Source organism: Lampetra planeri, chromosome 4 (assembly GCF_965212315.1).
Source record: "Lampetra planeri chromosome 4, kcLamPlan1.2.h2, whole genome shotgun sequence".
Lineage (NCBI taxonomy): Eukaryota > Metazoa > Chordata > Hyperoartia > Petromyzontiformes > Petromyzontidae > Lampetra > Lampetra planeri.
This window is the reverse complement of record NC_136110.1, coordinates 11,871,281-11,891,430: the sequence shown is the minus strand read 5'-3', so window position 1 is coordinate 11,891,430 and position 20,150 is coordinate 11,871,281. Positions and strand designations below refer to the sequence as shown.

Sequence of the window (20,150 nt, the reverse complement as noted above, 5' to 3'; positions counted from 1 at the left end):
AGATTCCCCCCCCCCCCAGATCTTTCCCCCCGTATGAACCCTCATGCTCCCGCTCACGGCGCCCACCTGGGCGGGGCAGTGAGCCCAATCTCTCCCTCCCCCTTCCTGCCTGAAACCCCAGGAGCACTGAGTCCTTACCTGGGGGGCGTTTGTCCGCGGAGTTTCTGAGCCGCTCCAACTCCCCTCCGGTGTGTGCTCTGTAGCCGGGCTCTTGTTGAGTGACACTTAAAGAACAACAAAAAAACTCCTTAAAAAAAGTAAAAAAAACCCAACGGTTTTATTAACAACTTCGTGTAACTCACGCTCGAGAAGTACGTCAATGGTGCGGTGCCTGCTCCCACGTCAACGCTTACTTGACTTAATTGACGACTTCCGTACCTCGTTCACACGATGCAGGCGATTCGAGAGTTTAGGCACCGCGGCGTTTTTTTACCTACACAAATATATATAAATAATAAGGCGTTCGTACAAAATGTAAACTGCTTTAAAGTAGCGAATTAATTGATTATATTCTTAGGTTTTTTCGGTAAAGTCACGTAGGTAAAACATCAAAATTGGAGACTTGTGTTGCCTCCGAAACGTCGTGATTTTTGTTTTTATTTTATTTTCATTAATTTTGATGTTTTACCTATGTGACTTTACCGAAAAAACCTAAGAATATGATTCCTTGCAGTCACGAAAGCTTCAAATCTAGAATTAATTGATTAATTGATGCCGATTTTGATACAGGCATGCGTTGTCACCGGATCTGAGTACGTGTGCAAAATTTGGAATTGATTGGACAACAGGAAGTAGCCAACATTTTGATTCTAGATTTGAAGCTTTCGTGACTGCAAGGAATCATCTTCTTAGGTTTTTTCGGTAAAGTCACGTAGAAAGTAAAATAAAATAAAAACAAAAATCACGACGTTTCCGTCATCAGGTGGGACCGTCACAGCCAGATTAGCTGTATCAAGTGAGGCAATGATTCAAGATGTAATCCCTTAAAAGCGAGTTGAGGGGGGAGGGAGAGGGAGGGGGGAGCTCATCAGACTATGGTAGCCAATGAAAGGAACGTATCGGGAGGGAGGGGGGGCGAGGCTAAAAGGGTGGGCGATGGACGTGGAAGCGCTAGTGCGCAAGCGGCCAATTACTGCACACGCCAACACAATGGAGCGATTGTGCGCAAGCGGCCAGCCACTGCACCCGCCAACACAATGGGCAGAGAGGAGGAGGGGAGGTCTAATACACATGATAGACAAAAGAACGAAAATGATGATGGGTACAAACTTAGGGGGAGCTCATCAGACTATGGTAGCCAATGAATGGAACGTATCGGGAGGGAGGGGGGGCGGGGGGGGCGAGGCCAAAAGGGTGGGCGACGGACGTGGAAGCGCTTGTGCGCAAGCGGCCAATTACTGCACACGCCAACACAATGGAGAGAGAGGGGGAGGGGGGGTCTGATACACATGATAGACAAAAGAACGAAAATGCCCATGTTTATACCAATGCTGGCTGAACAATGAAGAGAGTACTGTTAAAATAACTGGGGATGTTAACACTCGGTAAAGTACAGTAAAATAGTGCCTGTCAGATAAGATGGTCCAAAAATTTGTGATTAAGTCTTTTTTGCGTGGTTGATAACATCTTTCCAATGATTACTAAGTTTGTACCCATCATCACGGTTGAAATTATGTCTGTGTTTGTATATTTGTATGGCTTCGTGTACAAACCTTTGATGGTAGCCGGGAGGTTTGCAGAGAACCTTGGTCTCGGAAAAGACAATTTCATGAGAGCCCACCGAGTTGTAGCAATGATCGGCCACGGCAGAAGAATCAGTTCTGCCGTGTTTCAGATCTGACTTGTGCTCGCGGACACGATCAGAAACATGACGTTTCGTTTCTCCAATGTAGCAATCACCACAAATGCAACTCAATTTGTAGACTCCAGGATACTGTAAGTCAGGAACGACATCCTTCACAGATGGAATCAGATCACGGATTTTATGCACTGTACTGAATCGGACTTGGATCTTATGTTTGTTTAGAATTTTGGAGATCTTTTTGGTCACGCCAGCTATGTATGGTAACGTGATGGTTTTGGTCGGAGTTTCATGTGGCTGTTTCTGTGTGGTGGGAGAGACAGCTTGGCGGATAGTACGGTCAGAGTATCCGTTCATCCTGAGGGCCCGATGTACATGTCTTAATTCACCGGTCAGGTGGTGTTTGTCAGAAATGCCATGTGCTCTGTGGTTTAGCGTTTTGATGAGAGAGTTCTTTTGAGATGGGTGGTGGTGGGAATCCGGTTTCAAGTAGGAGTCTGTGTGGGTGGCTTTTCTGTAGACAGAATGTCCCAAGGAACCGTCAGGACTCCTCTCAAACAGAATATCCAAGAATGGTAGTTTACCGTCTTTCTCCACTTCCATGGTGAATCTGATGGATGGGTGTCTAGAATTGATGTGGTCCAAGAAGTGGTTCAATGCTGGGAGGCCATGTGGCCAGATGACGAAAGTGTCATCCACATATCTCTTCCACAGGGAAGGACGCAGGGTGGATGTCTGGATGGCGTCTGATTCAAACTTTTCCATGAATATGTTGGCTATAACTGGTGACAAAGGGGAGCCCATAGGGGTACCCTCATTCTGTTTGTAGAAGGTGCCATTCCAGGTAAAATAGGTGTTGGTGAGGCAATGCCTAACCAGCGCAGGTGCATCAGAATTCAATCCATGTTGGACTAAGTCCTCAATTATTGTTAGGGTGTCCGGTACTGGGACTTTGGTAAACAAAGATACTACATCAAAGCTGACGAGGATGTCATCAGGAGATAGTACCATGTCCTTAACCATAGAGACTAATTGGGTTGAGTTGAGTACTGCTGAAGAGGTTTGAGCACGACACAGGAATCAAGTGAAGTAAAACCGTTGAAAAGAGCAGCAACTCTTAATAGATGTATGGAGGCCAATGCACGGCCCTGCAATCTCTCATTCGCGCCACTTCTGACGAAAGAGGGCCTCCACTGGAGGGAGCCACGAGAGGGGGCCCCACCACCACCCCCACCCAGAGTGTAATCTTGCCGACCCTTCCACACTGGCCAGAGGCATGGGAGGAGATGGGAGTACACCCACCACACTTTCACTCGGCCACATGCGACCTGCCCCTCGGCTAACTGGTTGCACCCATTTGCTTTACGCCGCCGGGTGGACAGTGGTGGGGAGATTTAGGAAACTTGCCACGTTGTTTCGACTGTCACGGCGGGAAGATGGAACCGGCGACCTCTAAATCGCAGGTCCCAGATATTGAAACCGTGACATCACGGCAGTTTCCCTCGCTATATTGCCAAACCACCGTGACATATGAAGTAAATTATTATTTCTCTCACTCCATTATAAAAACTGCAACAAAAAAATTGGCCAACAAGCCATCATAAGACACATTTGACAGTCTCTGTCATGGGAGACACCGGTTCCTTTCACCAATATTCGGGTGAATCAAAGAGCCACATATATCCACATAATGCTTTGCATAAGTGTGTATGCATGCATGTGGAACTTCTTTCGCACCGTATATAGCCAACCACGCTCATCGGAGGTGCGGGGGGGGGACAACAACAAACTAAACACAAAGCAGTTTCTACTGCTAGGAATCGCCAGGTTACACCAGCCCAGAGGGGATTATGGTGTCCGTCCGTCGTGCATCAAAAAATAGGAGGGGTGGGGCTGGGTGGAGAGGGGAGGGTGGGGAGGGGCTGGGTGGGGAGGGGAGGGTGGGAAGGGGTTGGGTGGGGAGGGTGGGGAGGGGCTGGGTGGGGAGGGTGGGGAGGGGCTGGGTGGGGAGGGTGGGGCTTGGTGGGAGGGGTGGGGTTGGGAGGGGAGGGGCTGGGTGGGGGGTGGGAGGGGTGGGGCTGGGCTGGGTGGGGAGGGGCTGGTCACCCCATGGTGCCCTTATAAAACTCAACGTTTAACCTACTCACGCCGGCTTGTGCCCACCCTCACACTTGGGCATATTTGCGGAATACACCACGCCGCCGTTGACCCTGGCCATTGACCGAGCAACCCAACGTTCCTACCAGCTCCCTCCGCAGGAATGTGTAAATACATATTTTGTCAATATATTGACTTCCTAATATGCATTCTTAAAGCATTGTCTCCGCAGCCTTTCACCTTTTTATAACTAAAGGTTTTCATGAATGCATTTTTCTACATAGTGGAGGGAATTGTAAATACCTTGGACTGGGAACTCTAATTTCTGGAGTCTCACTTAGAAGTTAATTGACAATGAACTAAACTCATTAGTTAATTTTCCAGGATGATACCCCTTGGGATATAGTCCCTACTTTAGTGGGGACTTCATGCGTGAACCCATGTGTATATCATCAAATTACAAGGATGATTAATTTTTAATTACTAGGGTTGTTATCCTTCGCATAGGTAAAGAGGGCAGAAGGTAACATATGAGACCCAACCTTGTCAGCATCACTTGTAAGTGTCCTACAATGGGCATCCACAAATCATGTCAACAGACAGTGTGAATCGGAGCAAGTGAGGGCTTCACCATTCTGGCGAATTACCCGATGCTGCTGGATGTTATTACCAGCGAAACGTCGTACTCAAAAACTGTAAATGTTGTGGTTTCACTCTTCAACACACCGGTGGGCTAAAGTAGTGAACTATTTGTCTTTTGTCAACGTGACACTTTTTTGCTGATTGGCCGTGTCGGGTGGTGGAGGGTTACGACACATTTATAAATAACGCGATCTAACCCAAAAACCTTTATTATGAATAATATTGGTCGCGAAAGCCTACGTGTTAAACTGAGTGTGAGATACTAGTTTAAATGGCCAAACAAAAATGACATTACCTTCATCTCTCAGCCATTGTCTATCTACTGCTCGATGAAGGCCATCTTATGCTATTGGCGAGCTGATGTTATCACTCCGTATGATCGTTGGACGAATTTCCATCCATTGGCTTCCGCTCTGTCATTATTCTTAACCATCTGCCATAATCGCTTCTAGCGACATCCCCTACCCAAACACACGTACTTTTCTTAACACTTGGAATTATGTCTTTAACCTAGTTATTATTATTACTCCCATTCTCATCAATATCACACCTCGCTAAAGTGTAATTGTGATTTATTTACAAACAACTTTGTGTTTCTCCGCTCGTCTCGGCTTCATTTAGCTAGTTTTATCTTCCCGTAGTATTCCATGTGTGCGAAGAATTCACAATTTAACTATCCAAACTTGCACAGCCTGCCTTTTGAGGTGTTCATAATACTCACCCATTTTGTAAAAAAATATCTAAAAAAATCTTCTCTCTCTGACGGTCCACTTACAGACACCGATGAGAGAGCGTGCGGCCTTCAACCACACCCCGTCGACCCTCTCGCAAAAGCCGAGGGACTTTTTGCTAAAGGCTGTGCCGTGATATAGTAATAGGTTTTTACCCTTTCAACTGGTACAAAAACTGACACATTTATACAAGGCATCATGTTTGCAATAACCACAACACAAGCAGTCAAAATGCAAACAAAAATTAACAATTTCGATTTAAAGCTTTCGTGACTGCAGGGATTCATCTTCTTGGTTCTTTCGGTAAAGTCACGTAGAAGGGAAGTAATAAAGTAATAGAAATAAAACATAACAAAATAATTCTCACGACGTTTCGGCCTTCTCGACAGACCTGTTCTCCACCTGAAAACGGCTGCTTGCGTTGTGGCCGAAACGTCGTGAGAATTATTTTGTTATGTTTTATTTTTATTACTTTATTACTTCCCTTCTACGTGACTTTACCGAAAGAACCAAGAAAAAGAAACAACTCTGATGATGATAATGATATGTACTGTCCTTGAAGTTGATTGGTCCACACCCGAGACAGCTTTTCTTAGAGCCTAGTCTACACTGGTGTTGGACCAGATGACGCCAAAAGGCGTACAACTCAAAAACAGCGCACTATCAGAGTATTGAGAGCTCGGGTTAAGCATTTACACTATGAGACCTCCTTTACCAGTGGCAAAATATAGTAATAGGTTTTTACCCTTTAAACTGGTACAAAAACTGACACCTTTATACAAGGCATCATGTTTGCAATAACCACAACACAAGCAGTCAAAATGCAAACAAAAAGAAACATCTCTGATGATGATAATGATATGCACTGTCCTTGAAGTTGATTGGTCCACACCCGAGACAGCTTTTCTTAGAGCCTAGTCTCCATTGGTGTTGGACCAGATGACGCCAAAAGGCGTACAACTCAAAGACAGACAGCGCACTATCAGAGTTGTGCTGCGCCGTGATGTTTGTTGACCTCTATCGCGACTCTGCCCGCTCGGCGCACAGCGGCTGCTGCGTTCATGCGATGCACTGGCAGCAAGTTTGATTATTCGGTGACCTTTGTGGGACCTCGGCAGAATAATTACTCAAGCAGGTGATGGATTGACTTTGGCCGAACTGCAGAGTTAAGCATTCATGCCTGCATGATCCTGAAGAGTAATGCTTGGTCTCCGTGCTGTTGCTTATGTTTGATTTATTACTGTCCCAAGTCAAATCGCGCTCTTTTTTCGACCCATATTCATGAAATATCCATTTAGTTCGACAGGGCTTCGAGGCCTATGCCTCCACGATGCCTTCATGTGTTGTTAGCAGAATTTATGATCCTGGAGGATTCATTTGATGACCAATGAGGACGTGAAAATCACAATTTAGTCTTGAATTTCGATTTAAAGCTTTCGTGACTGCAGGGATTCATCGTCTTGGTTCTTTCGGTAAAGTCACGTAGAAGGGAAGGGAAGAAGCTTGCGTTGTGGCCGAAACGTCGTGAGAATTATTTTATTATGTTTTATTATTATTATTTTATTACTTCCCTTCTACGTGACTTTACCGAAAGAACCAAGAAGATGAATTTAGTCTTGGTACACGTGTGCCTCTAGACGGCTCCACAGTCGTGGCAGGGTGAAGCATAATGAGGGTGATGCAATGAACGAGGCAGTTGGATTTAAGACGTGTAGTCATGGGCAGCAGGGCGGCGTCGTGGTGAACACGTGTGCCTCACAGCAAGAAGGGGGTTTGGGTTTGATTCCTGACCTGGGGGCCTGTCTGCGTGGAGTTTGTATGTTAGCCCTCGTATCTGCGTGGGTTTCCTCCACGGTTATCTGGTTTCCAAAGCAACCACAAATAACAAAACTCCATACGTATGCATGTTGAACTTCTTTCACACCGTACGTAGCCAACCGTGCGAATTGGAGGTGCGTAAATGTAACTGGTATTGGCCATACTGTTTATCTTAAAATGGTGACAATTACTCAATTGGGATTACACGGGGGGGGGGGGGGGGGGCGCAACATCGCCCCTACTTTGAAAACTTGGCAGGACCCTCCTGAAAGAGATTTGAGACTCCTGGGTGAAAACAAGTGTGATAGTCGTGTGTGTGGTACATCTATGTAGGTATTGTATGATGCAGTCGCAGTCGCAGTCAAACCTCTCTTATCCCATCACCCTGTTCACTGCAAGTCATGGTGCAGCACAAGTCATTTTTTCTTATTATCCGCACTTTTTTACAGTTAAAAAGAGTCATCTGCCTGTGGTCGTGGAAGGGAATAAATGAGTAAAAACCGGGTTGGCAGACATGACATATATTGTACAGATGCACGAGGGGCATCCGGCAGAGCTGAGAGAGGTGGGAAGAGAATGAGAACTTGGGATCAATGGCAACAGTGATGCTGGGTCGCTATGGAAATGTAGACCTGGGTGTCGTCAGGTTGATGTTCAAGCTGCAGGAGATGATTTTGCTTGGTGGGAGGAGATACATTGAGCAAAGTAGAGGGACCTTGATCGTACACCAAAGTACTGAGATTTCTGAGATAAATATAGGCCTCATTTGAAAATTACCGATTGGGAAGTTTAGGAGGTAATAGCTGATCCAGGAGAGAGATACTTAGTTATGGAGATGCTCAAGGAGGTTGGAATGGTCTTGGTGATAAAAGTAGCGTTGAGGCCGCAGTGTGAAGAAAGGTCATTGACCACATGTAGGAGAGCAGTTGTTGTAGAATGACCTTGGTAGAAATGAGATTGTGCTATGTCATGGTGACATTGGAGGGAGAGATGGTTGAAGAGGTGGGACAATATGACCATTTGTAGGACTTTACCAAGAAAAAATAGGTTTTGAGATAGGATGGAAATTTACAGGAATTTTCATATTCATTGTTGGTGATTTTGCAAGTTCTCAGTAGAGAAAAGAAACCCAAGGTGGGAGTGAGATTTAGGTGTGAAGTTAAGATTAGGAAGAGGTGAGAACTAGACGACAGAAAGCAGCAGAGGATAGAGAGTTATCTTCCATGAATGGCTATTTGCCATGATGCTGAGATGAGGAATTATTTCTCTTGCGAGAGAAGGGACATCGGGGGGAGTCAGAATGCTTATCAATATTAGACGGGGTTTGTACTGGACGCTTGGGAGCATGGGAAATGTGGTACGTGACATAAACTAAAACTAGGCTATTTTTATTTTACCAGGTAAGGCCCACTGAGCGATACAGCTCTTTTTCAGAAGCTACCTGGCCACAAATGATAGGCTCAACGAAGTGGCTTATCGTGTGGAAATGTACAGCAGCCAAATACTCTAAACGCGTGTTTCTAAATGTAGAGGGATCAACCACGAGTAACATGCAAACTCCAAATAAACAGAAGTCAGGGTCGGGATCGAACCCATGGACTCCTGTATACTAGGCGAGGTAGTTAACATCTCGCCACCGTGGCGCCCTGTCATATTGTTTGTGAGAAGAAGGGCACGGCTAGCAGTATATTCTAACACGTCATGGGAGATGAGAACAGCAGTGAAGAGGTTACTTTACTTGAAGTGGTAATTTCTCAATTGTGTTATCAGACGCAATTGTGTTATCTCGGAATAAAACGAATATATCTCTCCATGTTTTCTATCCCACCTTGGGGCATTGCAGAATGACGCAGAATGAGGCATAACATTCGTCACCAACGCGCCTCGCACGGCCCACCAGACGGTGAGCCCTTAGGCTGCGCCGAAGAGGCAGCTGTCTTTCCAAGTGCCGACGTCGTAAATGCGCCAATATGCCTGCGTTTTATTGAATCGAGTACAAAGCCAATATTCACAAAGGTGGTGGATTGAGACCAGAAAATTCAGTTCACAGCTCAAGGATTTTTTCTAATTTTAGATAGCGGCCGAGGATTCGGATGCAAGACTTCAACTGTGCTGACTCAGTGCCTTGTTACAGTCGTAAGCAGGGATCACCAGCCAGCTCCGTGGTTGAACGTTTTTTAAAGCTACGACTCCTCTTCGAATGTATTTGCATTGCCTTCGGTGCTAAGCCCAGTAAAATTACCTTCGGATTAGGCCCGTGTCGACCGTGCGTGGGAAGCATAGGTGGGTGTTGCTATTAAAAGTCGGCAGACACGGCGAAATATCATTCTTGCTAGGGCCGCCTGATTATTATTTACATACGGGATAACCTCTCAAAGCCGGACTCATTGGTGGGGGAGCCTTTCAGGTTGTGGAGGGACCCAATAGCCTGATTGCCACGGGCGGCAAGTGTTAATTTAAAGAAATTAGAAGTAGAATAAATGTCAAACGTGGGAGAGAGAGAGAGAGTGAGCACGAGACAGAGCCTTAGAAAAGCGGTGGACGAGAGCGGTGTTCATGCGCATGGCATCACAGATGAGCACAGTATCTGTAAATATATTGAACAAAAACACATTCGTCAGTAGCACTGCCTTACAGGGAAACATTCATCATAGGCGACGTTTCGAGCAATGGCCCCTTCTTCCATAGAGCGCATCGCCCGACGAGGCCATGTCTCGAAACGTCGCCTATTATAGATATGTTTTTACTTTTACAGCGGTGATATTTTGACGCACGTGTTGAATGTTTCGTTGTTGCTTGTGTGCCGCTTCCAATGCAGCAGTAACAGCATCGCCAAACGATTTGTTTGCAGGTTTAGGATTTCTCGCGCACATACGCTCGTGCCGTCTAGCACACGCGCCTTCATTAGCATGCGCACGGTGTTCCGGTCGGAGTTTATTTGGTTTATTTATTTTTGTCGGTAGCCTTCACCGGCTTACTCTGGCTTACCCGAATCCGGCTTGGAGATGTTTCGCTCTACGGGCTGCAGGCCTCGCAGCAACAGCTTCTTGGCGTCGGATGGTTCGTCTGTTCTCTTGTCGAGGAGCGGTCTCCCTGCCACCGATGCGTCGTACGCTCAGAAGACACCTCCGTCTGTTTTTGGCCACGTCGCGAGAACGGAGGACTCCCCTCCCGCTGCTGTCTCTGTCGACGCGGGCGAACGGCGGACATCGATCGGCCCCCGTCAAGGCACCGGTCTGGTCGGTCGTCCGAGCCGTTCGTCAGATCTAGTCGTGGCGCCGGGCTCACCTTGCCAGGAGGCCTCTTTCCAGCAACGAGGTGGAGCGCGGTTTCACTCTCTGATGATGTGGAATGCTTCATCATCGTCATCACGATCCCTGGGCAGATAGCCTGTAGGGTGTCCGCTGCACATTTCATCATTTGTTTCCACTTTCCTCCGTCTTGTGCCAATATGGTCAAGTAGTGCCACATCTTTCTGGTACCAATCTCTGGAATGCTTTGCGCAAACATATGTCTTCGTGCCACCATACATCTTTCGGGGGATATAAGCAGATTCTCGTGAAATGAACACGTATATTGAATGCGCTCGCGCAATCTGTAAATGTGCTGACGCGTCGTTGGTGATCATTGAGAAGACACTCAAGACATGGGGAGCAGCATTGATCACTCCAGATCCCTTACACTGTCACTCGCTGTGTAAATGATCTTTCACTGCTTTTGCCCCTGCTGATTGATTTTAAACTGGGGTTGACTGCATTGACCAGAAGATGATGTTTGTTGTATTTAACCACTCTGGCATTTCTCTCGATCAGTCGAAAGTGTCAAATGCCTGTTGGATGTTTTCCGAAAGGTCAACATTTTGTTGAGGAGCTGTTTACAGGAATCTATCTGCATGTCAATCGTTACAAGGCAGCGGAGCAGCACTTATTTTTTTATTAATCGAGCATTGAAACAGTACATTTTAATCACCCACTTGAAGACATTGTCTGTTATAACTCGTTTCATGAGGTGAAAAGGCATTCTGCCTGACCTTATTTAGCCAGAACAGCATCACATCAGGCCAGAGGACTACCTGACAGAGATGAGAGCACGCAACTCTATCTGTAGACGGGGCACGCGTAAGCAGACCCTTCTTACCCAACACTGGAGGGCTCGCTTTCATGCCCTACGAGGAAAGGTTGCTCAACGCCACCTACATTCAGTTCTTAGAGCTGAGTGAGGCCGAATATATTTTTTAAAGTCAGTAAAACCATGACAATACCTGCGGGGCTTGGGTTTAATCGTGACTTGACGGCCTCGGTTCAAACATCATTTTTGGAGCTTTTGGTGGAGAGCTCCAACATTGTCTCAACGCTGGAGTGTTTGGGGCGCAATAGTTTCCTGCCGTGGGGGAACATGCGATTCATGCTTCTGCATAGTGTCGAGATTTTCAAGAGACCGCTTATTACAACGTTAGATGCGGCGAAATAAAAGAAAACAAGAGACCAGGCGGGACTCTGTCTCGCATGAACTCTCGAGATTTGCCGCGGTAGTGCGTGGCAAAAGTTTACGGGAAGAAATATCTCGGTGCAACAACTTGCCGGGAAGACCACGCTAGGAGCAGTTAAGTCGGTTAAGTCTCCTCACGAGTGAGTAGTTTGCAGAGGGTTCGACAGATTGATCGCTGCAGCCGCCCCAGTCGTTGCTGCGGTTGAGTACAACGTTGCGCCGTCCAATGCAACGGGTCAGTGCTGGTGGCATTGACAAGCGCAGGGCTCTGTGGCGGCGTCAGATGGCAAAAATAATGAACGTGAAAATTGGCCCGAAATGTTTAATTTGTCTATCACAACAGTTATAATACAAATTAACAACTGCACCTGCTTTTAATTACTAGAACAAATGTAAAAAACAAAAACTGCACCTGCCTTCGTTGAGATTCACCGTCGCCATTTGAAAAGCAAACAACCCAGAGTAGAATATCATCATGAAATGTGATATCAACTTGTCTCGATGTGGTACCAAACAAAAGCTCACTCTGACTTAAGTCGAAGAGGACACTTTTTAAATTGCTGATGAATGAAAGCCCGTCTGAGAACCACAACCTTTTCTTTCGTTAGCTGCTTGGGGAGTTTGGCCATTTGCCATTGAGGGTTTTGTGATTGAGAGCATACAAATTCTGCACAAATGGATCAGCAATTTGTACGGGCATCTTGATTTCCAGGAGTGTGGGTATTTTACGCACACATAATTTTGATCACCTATGGTGTCAATTCTTACACTCGCTCTGCTATTGTTATTTTACCAGCTAAGGCCCACTGAGCTGCTTAGCTCTGATTCAGAAGCGACTAGGCCAGAAATAATAGCTCAACGAAGTGGCTTATTGCCTGGACATTTATAGCAGCCAAATACTCTGAATGCGTGTTTTAAAATGTGGAGGGGAAAACCGGAGGACCTGGCGAAAAATATATGCGACCACGTGGAGAGCATGTAAACACCAAATATACAGCAGGCGTCAGGGTCGGGATCGAACCCACAACCTCCTGCACACCAGGCGAGGGAGTTAACATCTCGCCACCGCGGTGTCCTATTTATATGTATAATAATTGACTATTTGCAATGAATGTGCAAGTGCGCTGCTGCCATGGTGTGATGGTGAGCACATTTGACTCGCAATCCAGATGTCACTGGGTTAATTCTCGCGGCGTGGCAGGTAAACAAGGGGCATTAACAAACAAAAAAACACTGCCTCTATTCGCCCAGGGATATCAATGGGTACTCCACAGTGCATTGGCAGATCATGTGCGGTGGGTACTCCCACTCTTTCCGCAATGTCTGGCCAGCGTGGAAGAGTAGGCAAAATACGCTCTCGATGGATTTTTGTTTTAGAGCTTCCTCGAGTGGAGACCCATTAATTTAGGTTCATTGATTAGCCAGCAGTGTGCAATTGGGACAAAGCAAATGAAAAACAATACAAACAAGACTTGAACAAATTTCGATTTAAAGCTTTCGTGACAGCGCTGTCTTCCCAACAGACCTGTTCTTCACCTGAGGACGGCTGCTTGCGTTGTGGCCGAAACGTCGTGAGAATTATTTTATTATGTTTTATTTTATTATTTTATTACTTCCATTCTACGTGACTTTACCGAAAGAACCAAGAAGAAGACATGAACAATGAGACAAATAGAAATGATTCTAGAATCGAATTGTTACAGTTTGTCTTATTATGTGATTATTGAGTGCGGGGGGAGGGGAGGAGGGATGTGGAATCACTCCGATGCGAGTGAATCACCAATCCTACCTCCTCCTCAGTGGATTACGGCACGCATCACCTCACCTAGCCAGTCACCCCCCCCCCCCGACTCTTGTTGGTTTCATCCATGTGGTTGCTCAAGTGCATGATGCTGGGAAATCAATAATAATCATTGTTAATTATGTGCTTCCTAGTTTGAAATTAATACCAGCTGTTCACTGCTGATTGTGATTGGTTTACATACTGTATATTTGTCTTATAGTTTGTGTGCATATTTATTCGATCACAAACCTATTCGAGGTTTCAATCCCAAGTCTGTCACGTGATTCGAAACCTCTGCGCACAGCATTGATTTGTAACGCTGTCCAAGTCAGCTCGAAGTCGTTAATGCATTTGATCTGCCCGTCTGTAGCGGCAGAGAGCGCGGTAACTCTCGTAAAGATGATCCAATATGAACTGAATTGCAGTAGAAAGAATCGTTCGTCGCTATTTTGGAATTGCCCTACAGAAAAGGGTCACATCGCGGACGTACCGCTCCTAGCGCAAGTGATGCCGTTATTATCGCTTGGTGAAGACAAAACGCGCGTTGGAGAGCACGCATTATTGAATACACCGTGATCTTTTTTCTATCGTGTTTCCAACCGTTTTCTTAAAAAAATATTTTTAAAAGGGTGGTAATTGAGTGCAAAGTAGCCCCGTCTGGCAGTGCTCTCAATCCAGACGACATCCACGCGCTCTGCTCACATATGCACTCTCACGCTCCACCGAAACATAATTCTTTCCAGAAAGGTCAAGCAACATGAACGCGCAATGAGTCAGACGCTTAAGTGCAGCATCTCCGGCTATTTGCAGCCGACGTATTTACATTCGAGAACATTAGCCGTTTTCTTGTCATGTCTGTAAGAACAGCATGGTGCTGTCTTGAAATTCATGTTTTACAGAATTGATTTCATTACAAACCAGCGGGCGTATTCCACTTGCATCACATCAGCTGATTCCTACTTAAAAGTAGGAGATATTCAGGGCGGTCAGTACTTTGGCGTCACCACGGCGCCTGGTGCCAGGCCAGGTGCACTTTGAGGCCACGTGAAGTGTCGAAGGCTCGCTGCAGGCAGGAGGAGGTCACGGTATAGATCCCAGGTGGTGACATGACTGAGATGACTGGCAAGATGCACCAGCTGTACCCCCTGCTGTGCCAACTGTGCGGACACACGAACGCAGAGATCACCACGATACTTTACATTGAGACTTGTCTTTGTGTTGTTTTTCGTTGCTAACATATCTCTGAATGAGGGACGTAAGTTCACAGGCTCACACGTCGCGTGTACATTATTATTTAATTACGTGCCTTTCCATTTTCCCCTTTCCTTACAGTTTTCCTTCCCCCACCCCTCGTACCCTCCTTCCCATCTTCTCCATTACTAAACTAAAAAACGAAACTATTTATATTTTTCCTAGGTGAGGTCCACTGAGCTATACAGCTCTTTTCCAGAAGCAACCTGGCCACAAATGACAGGTCAACGAAGTGGCTTATGACGTGGAAATTTATAGCAGCCAAATACTCTGAACGCGTGATGTCGATTCTAAATGTGGAGAGGAAAACCGGAGGACGCGGAGAAAAATCTACGCGATCACGGCGAGAGAGATATGCAAACTCCAGGCGTCAGACTTGGGATTGAACCCACGACCTCCCGTAATTAACATCTCACCACCCCCATATAAACGTTCACTTCTCTTCTCGAGACTGCCCAGCTGGGTGAGGCAGTGAACCCAATCCGGCCCACTCCACCAAGCCCAGCCGGTGTCGATATCGGGTTGGGGGGGGGGGGTTGCTTTGCGGGATTTCTGCCACCCCCCCCACCCCTCCTTCTTCCTCTGTGGTCGGTGATGTGTAAACGGGGGGCTCGCGTTGCTTTGAAATTAAAAACAATACTCTTTGGTTATTTTGGTAAAGTCAGGTAGGTAGAAAATATAATAATCTTCACCTGAAGACGGTCGCTTGTTGTTGCGATCGAAACGTCGTGATCTATTTTTTTTTTTACCCACGTGACTTTACCGAACGAACCAAAGAGTATGGATTCCTGCAGTCACGAAAGCTTCAAATAAAAAGAATAACACAAATAAAAAACAAAATCTCTCAATGTTTTTTTAGCTTGACTGTTAGAGCTGGCCAATGAATGCCTCTCGTGCAGCACCAATACATACCGATTCCCGCTCACCTCCCCATCTCCCACAACTCCCTTCACTTTTCTCGTCCCGACCAAATGAGAATTATTCGAGAGTTGCTCTCTCTGCATCGCCTGTGCAGATTGAGGCATTGCCTCCGTACGGGGAAGCCCTCCTCTGCAACAGCAGTTACGGTGAACGTGGGTTTAACGCGGACGGGAGCCCAGGATGTGAACTTGAGATTCTCAGTGATGCGCGATCTTGCATTGTGAGTGTGTTTAAAGAAGGGCGGGGGCGGGGGCATGTCCAGTCAGTATTAATCAAACTTCAAAGACAACGCTCAACAGAATACGTAACGACGTGATCTGCTTTCGTCGAGCGTTCATTTAGCAGTTTGTATTATAAATATTATTCCTGCGTCTTCTTGGTCCTTTCGGTAAAGTCACGTAGAAGGGAAGTAATAAAATAATAAAAATAAAACATAATAATCGCCAACCGCGCGAATTATTATGTTTTATTTTTATGATTTTATTACTTCCCTTCTACGTGACTTTACCGAAAGAACCAAGAAGATGAATCCCTGCAGTCACGAAAGCTTTAAATCGAAATTATTCCTGCGCTTACAATGTTTTCTTCCAAGTAAAACCTCACTGATTCCCACGGCAGTTTTTTTCTCTCCAGGAGGGCCGGCCTTACATTTCCCAATGAAGCGATTTGTCAGTAATTTACAACATTTGGCAAATATGGACCTTGATCCCGACACACAATGGCCGACTTGGGCCAAAATAACTGCTTGTCGTTGTGTTTAGTTTGTTGTCGTTGTGTTTAGTTTGTTGTTGTTGTGTTTAGTTTGTTGTTGTTGTTGTTGTGTTTAGTTTGTTGTCCTTCCCCCACACCTCCGATTCGCGCGGTTGGCTATGTATGGTGCGAAAGAAGTTCATCATACATTCGTACATACATACGAACGTGCAATCACTGGGCCACGTCACAGCCCAATATGACTTTAGTATGAAAGCATCGAGGAGGGTGGCAGAGCCCTAATTAGGGGGGGAGGGGGGCTAGCCCCATTCAGCCACCCCTATGCTACGGGACTGGTGGTGCTGATAGGTAGGGCTGACACGTGCATTGCTACACGTCTCTTGGCCACCCTATCACCTCTAAACATGTGTTTAGAATGTTTGCAAAAAGGCATTCGTGGGTTGTAGCGTCGGTAATATATTTTGATAATGCTGTTAAATACAACACATATTGCGGGTCAGAAAAGCACCCCAAACTGCAATATGCTGATAAACTAAGGTGGCTCACAATAGAGCTTCCATGATTTCACATGTCCAGCGAATCTCGGGAGGGTACGTGTGGATACATTGCGGGGCCCATAACGTTGCTTCACGCAGCAATAAAGCCGAAGCCTTTCGGGCGGTGAATTTGCCGACCTAAATTCTCGTTGGCAATTCTACGTCAACGCGTGTGGAAAACAGCATCTGCAATCCCTTTTGGGAATTCCACCAGAAAAAAAATCGGTGAAAATGAAATACCGTTCTGTGCGCTGTGGGGGTGTTTTGGTGTTAGCCGTTTCGTGTGTGGGATGCATACGATACCGAGCGTCGTATTTGCTGGACTGAAGATTTAAGCGTGTTGTATGCAACATTATTGGGATGGTACATGCTCCAGCGCTGTGTTTGTGTGGGGGAGTGGTTGTGTAGTGGTTAGTTGGCGCGCTGCACTACGAACCGGTCGGCCCAATTTCGATTTAAAGCTTTCGTGACTGCAGGGATTCATCTTCATGGTTGTTTTGGTAAAGTCACGTAGAATGGAAATAATAAAATCATAAAAATAAACATAATAAAATAATTCTCACGACGTTTTGGCCACAACGGAAAGACAGCGTCTGAATGACGCTGTCTTTCCGACAGACCTGTTCTTCACCTGAGGACGGCTGCTTGCGTTGTGGCCGAAACGTCGTGAGAATTATTTGATAATGTTTTATTTTTATTATTTAATTATTTCCCTTCTACGTGACTTTACCGAAAGAACCAAGAAGACGGTCGGCCCAAGTTTAATTCCTATGGCCAAAATCGGTTTTGGTTATGTGAACTGTTCCTGGGTCTTCTCTCGGTCATTTCAACTTTAATATGTACCTTGTGCGGTGTGTAAAATATCATCACTGGAAAGACAAAAGTGGCTAGGCGTGGTACTGGCACACCACCCCCTCGTGCGCAATGCCAGCCTTCATCGGTGCTCGCTAACAGCACTTGCCCCAACAGTCTGTTGAGGGCAGCAGTGGTGATAGTCGAGTGCAATAATCACAGGTAGAATTTATGGCCATGTATTCCATAGGAAATTGGCTTCTGAACATATTCGGGGCTTCTCCCAGGTTGCCTTAAGCCTAAATAAAAATATTTTACATGTATGAGTTCGTGACCAATTGTATCCATAGTAGAGGAGTTTTTTTTGGTTAGATCGCGTAGATCATGTAAAAAAAAACAACCCCTCTATTATGGCTGATACAAATTGTAAAAACAGTAAAAAAAAATGTCACACGAGTACAGTACTTGGAACCGTGCAATGAATATCTACATTTGTCATGGCATATTCACTGTAATTGGCAAGAAGTGGTTCTTGGAGTTCTACCCGGTAAGTGGACTCTTCCTCCACGTGCGATTGTGGTTGCCTACAGAATCCAAACAGCGGACTTTGCGACGACTGGCCTGGTGGGGACCATGCTGACCATTATCCTCTCCATTCTCGTCAACTGAGAGTACAGGTTATCCCTCGATTTACGGAACATTCGGTTTATGAAATTTCGCGTGAACGCAACTGACAAATTGTGGACACTTTTTGATCGACGAAATCGAATTTTCACATGAGGCTGCGGCATCCATCCGCGGCAGCGTCATTGTGTCCCTGCAGTGCAACAGTGGTGACGCCTCCAAATCACCTTTCCAGTCATTCCAATGTGTATAAATTTTGCTGAGGTCCCTGAAAAGGTTAATAATTTTTGGCCAGCAAGATTGGCCAAATAACTCCCGTGACCCGTAATGCTTGGGGAGGCCCCCTCCCACGAGAGAGGTCGTTCCTGGGGCAAAGCAGGACAGGTGGCGATACCTAAGCCCGTACACGGGGGTGGCACCTTTGTCTTTATTCTTGCGACGTGCGGACAGGTGAGCCGGCTGGAGCGCGAGAAGGTGCAGGAGGTGCGTGCGGCACGCGAGCAGGAGCAGCGGCGGCACACGGCGGCCGTGAGCGAGCTGCGCACGCGGCTGCACGAGGAGCGTGCGCGGGAGGCGCAAGCGACGCGGGAGGCGCTGCTGCGGCAGCACGAGGCCGAGCTGCTGCGCTTGACGCGCATCAAGGACGGGGAGGTGCAGCGGCTGCACGCCACGGTGAGCGCGCTGCGCGACGGCGCCACCGACAAGGTATGCTCGCCCCTGCTGGCGGCTCTCCCACCGGCTCGCGACAATTCACCGAGCGCCTCGAGCTTATCGCTCTCTCGCTCTCTCTCCCCGATCACCCGAAGCCACTCACAGCGTTGTTAGCTGCCTTGTTCGCTATGCATGTATGTATGTTGAACTTTTTTTGCACCGTACGTAGCCGTCCGGGCTAATCGGAGGTGCTGGGGAAATGACAACAAACTAAACACAAAAAGCAGTTCTAAAGAAATTAGTTTTTCAATCTACACTTAAAAGTGCATAGCTCCAGTGGCTTCCTAATATCGGAAGGAGGAGAGTTCCAGACGGCCGCAGAAGCGCATCTGAAAGCGTGCGATTGAGCGACCATCTTTGTTCGATGGTTAGCCAAAAGTAATTATTATAATTCGCAAGTGTCCGTCCGTCACGCTCTGCGTCTCCCACACGAAACGACGGAGGAAGACCAAAAATGTTTCTCTTGCCGAGGACACGACCACAATAAAAACTGCGCCTTTTGTGAATTTCCAACATTTTGACCCCGAAATTTCGAAACAACGTCTCGGAACATCCAATAACCGGCCGTTTGTACACGAGGGTGCCATTGGAACACACCTTGCACTTCATTGCTCAAACACAGGAGGCAATGATCGATGACTGCTGGCACGTAGTCAGCGAATACCACTGGAAAACGAGTAACGCCTTCCATTTCATATTTCTATGGTCAGATTTAATATGAAGACAAGGGTAGATCAAGGGTCATCAAGGAGTATTTACCTCCAACATTTGTCTAGCTGGATGTCTTAATAGTTGCTTATAAGCTTGCCGATATGTCGACACGAATAATATTTTTTTTTATATTTCAAGGGGTTTAAAAGATATCCATAGCACTTTCAATTCACTTAAACCTTGGTACCAAGACTCCCATAAGGCCATGTGGAAGGCATGTGGCACAGTTTGGTGCCAGCTAACATAGAGTGCGGTCGTGTCACTGCAGTTCTCTGCGGTGAGTACAGTACAATGTTTTTAAAAAACAACCGCGCTACACCTCTCTAAATAAAAATACCGAGATTCAGCGGTGAACAGGACACCACCCACCCCTGCAACTTGCAGACGTCTCGGAACGGGAAAGGGTTCAATTGTATCCCACGCAAGTAGGTGGGCAGCGCTAGTCTCGGTATATTTTACAAACGTTTGCCTGCTCAGTTTAAATGGTAAAGGTGCAGGCCTGCAAAGGGAGCTCTTGGGACCCCCTATAGACA

General features: G+C 46.5%; 1 protein-coding gene across 1 annotated transcript in view; it reads left to right on the top strand.

The window, feature by feature from the left end:
• LOC144717491 (janus kinase and microtubule-interacting protein 3-like) overlaps positions 1–20,150 on the top strand; it is a 231,433-nt gene that overhangs the window by 25,745 nt on the left and 185,538 nt on the right. The window contains exon 2 of the mRNA XM_078592860.1: positions 18,646–18,900. Within this exon, the coding sequence (XP_078448986.1) occupies positions 18,646–18,900 (255 nt within the window). The remainder of the gene's footprint in view (positions 1–18,645; positions 18,901–20,150) is intronic.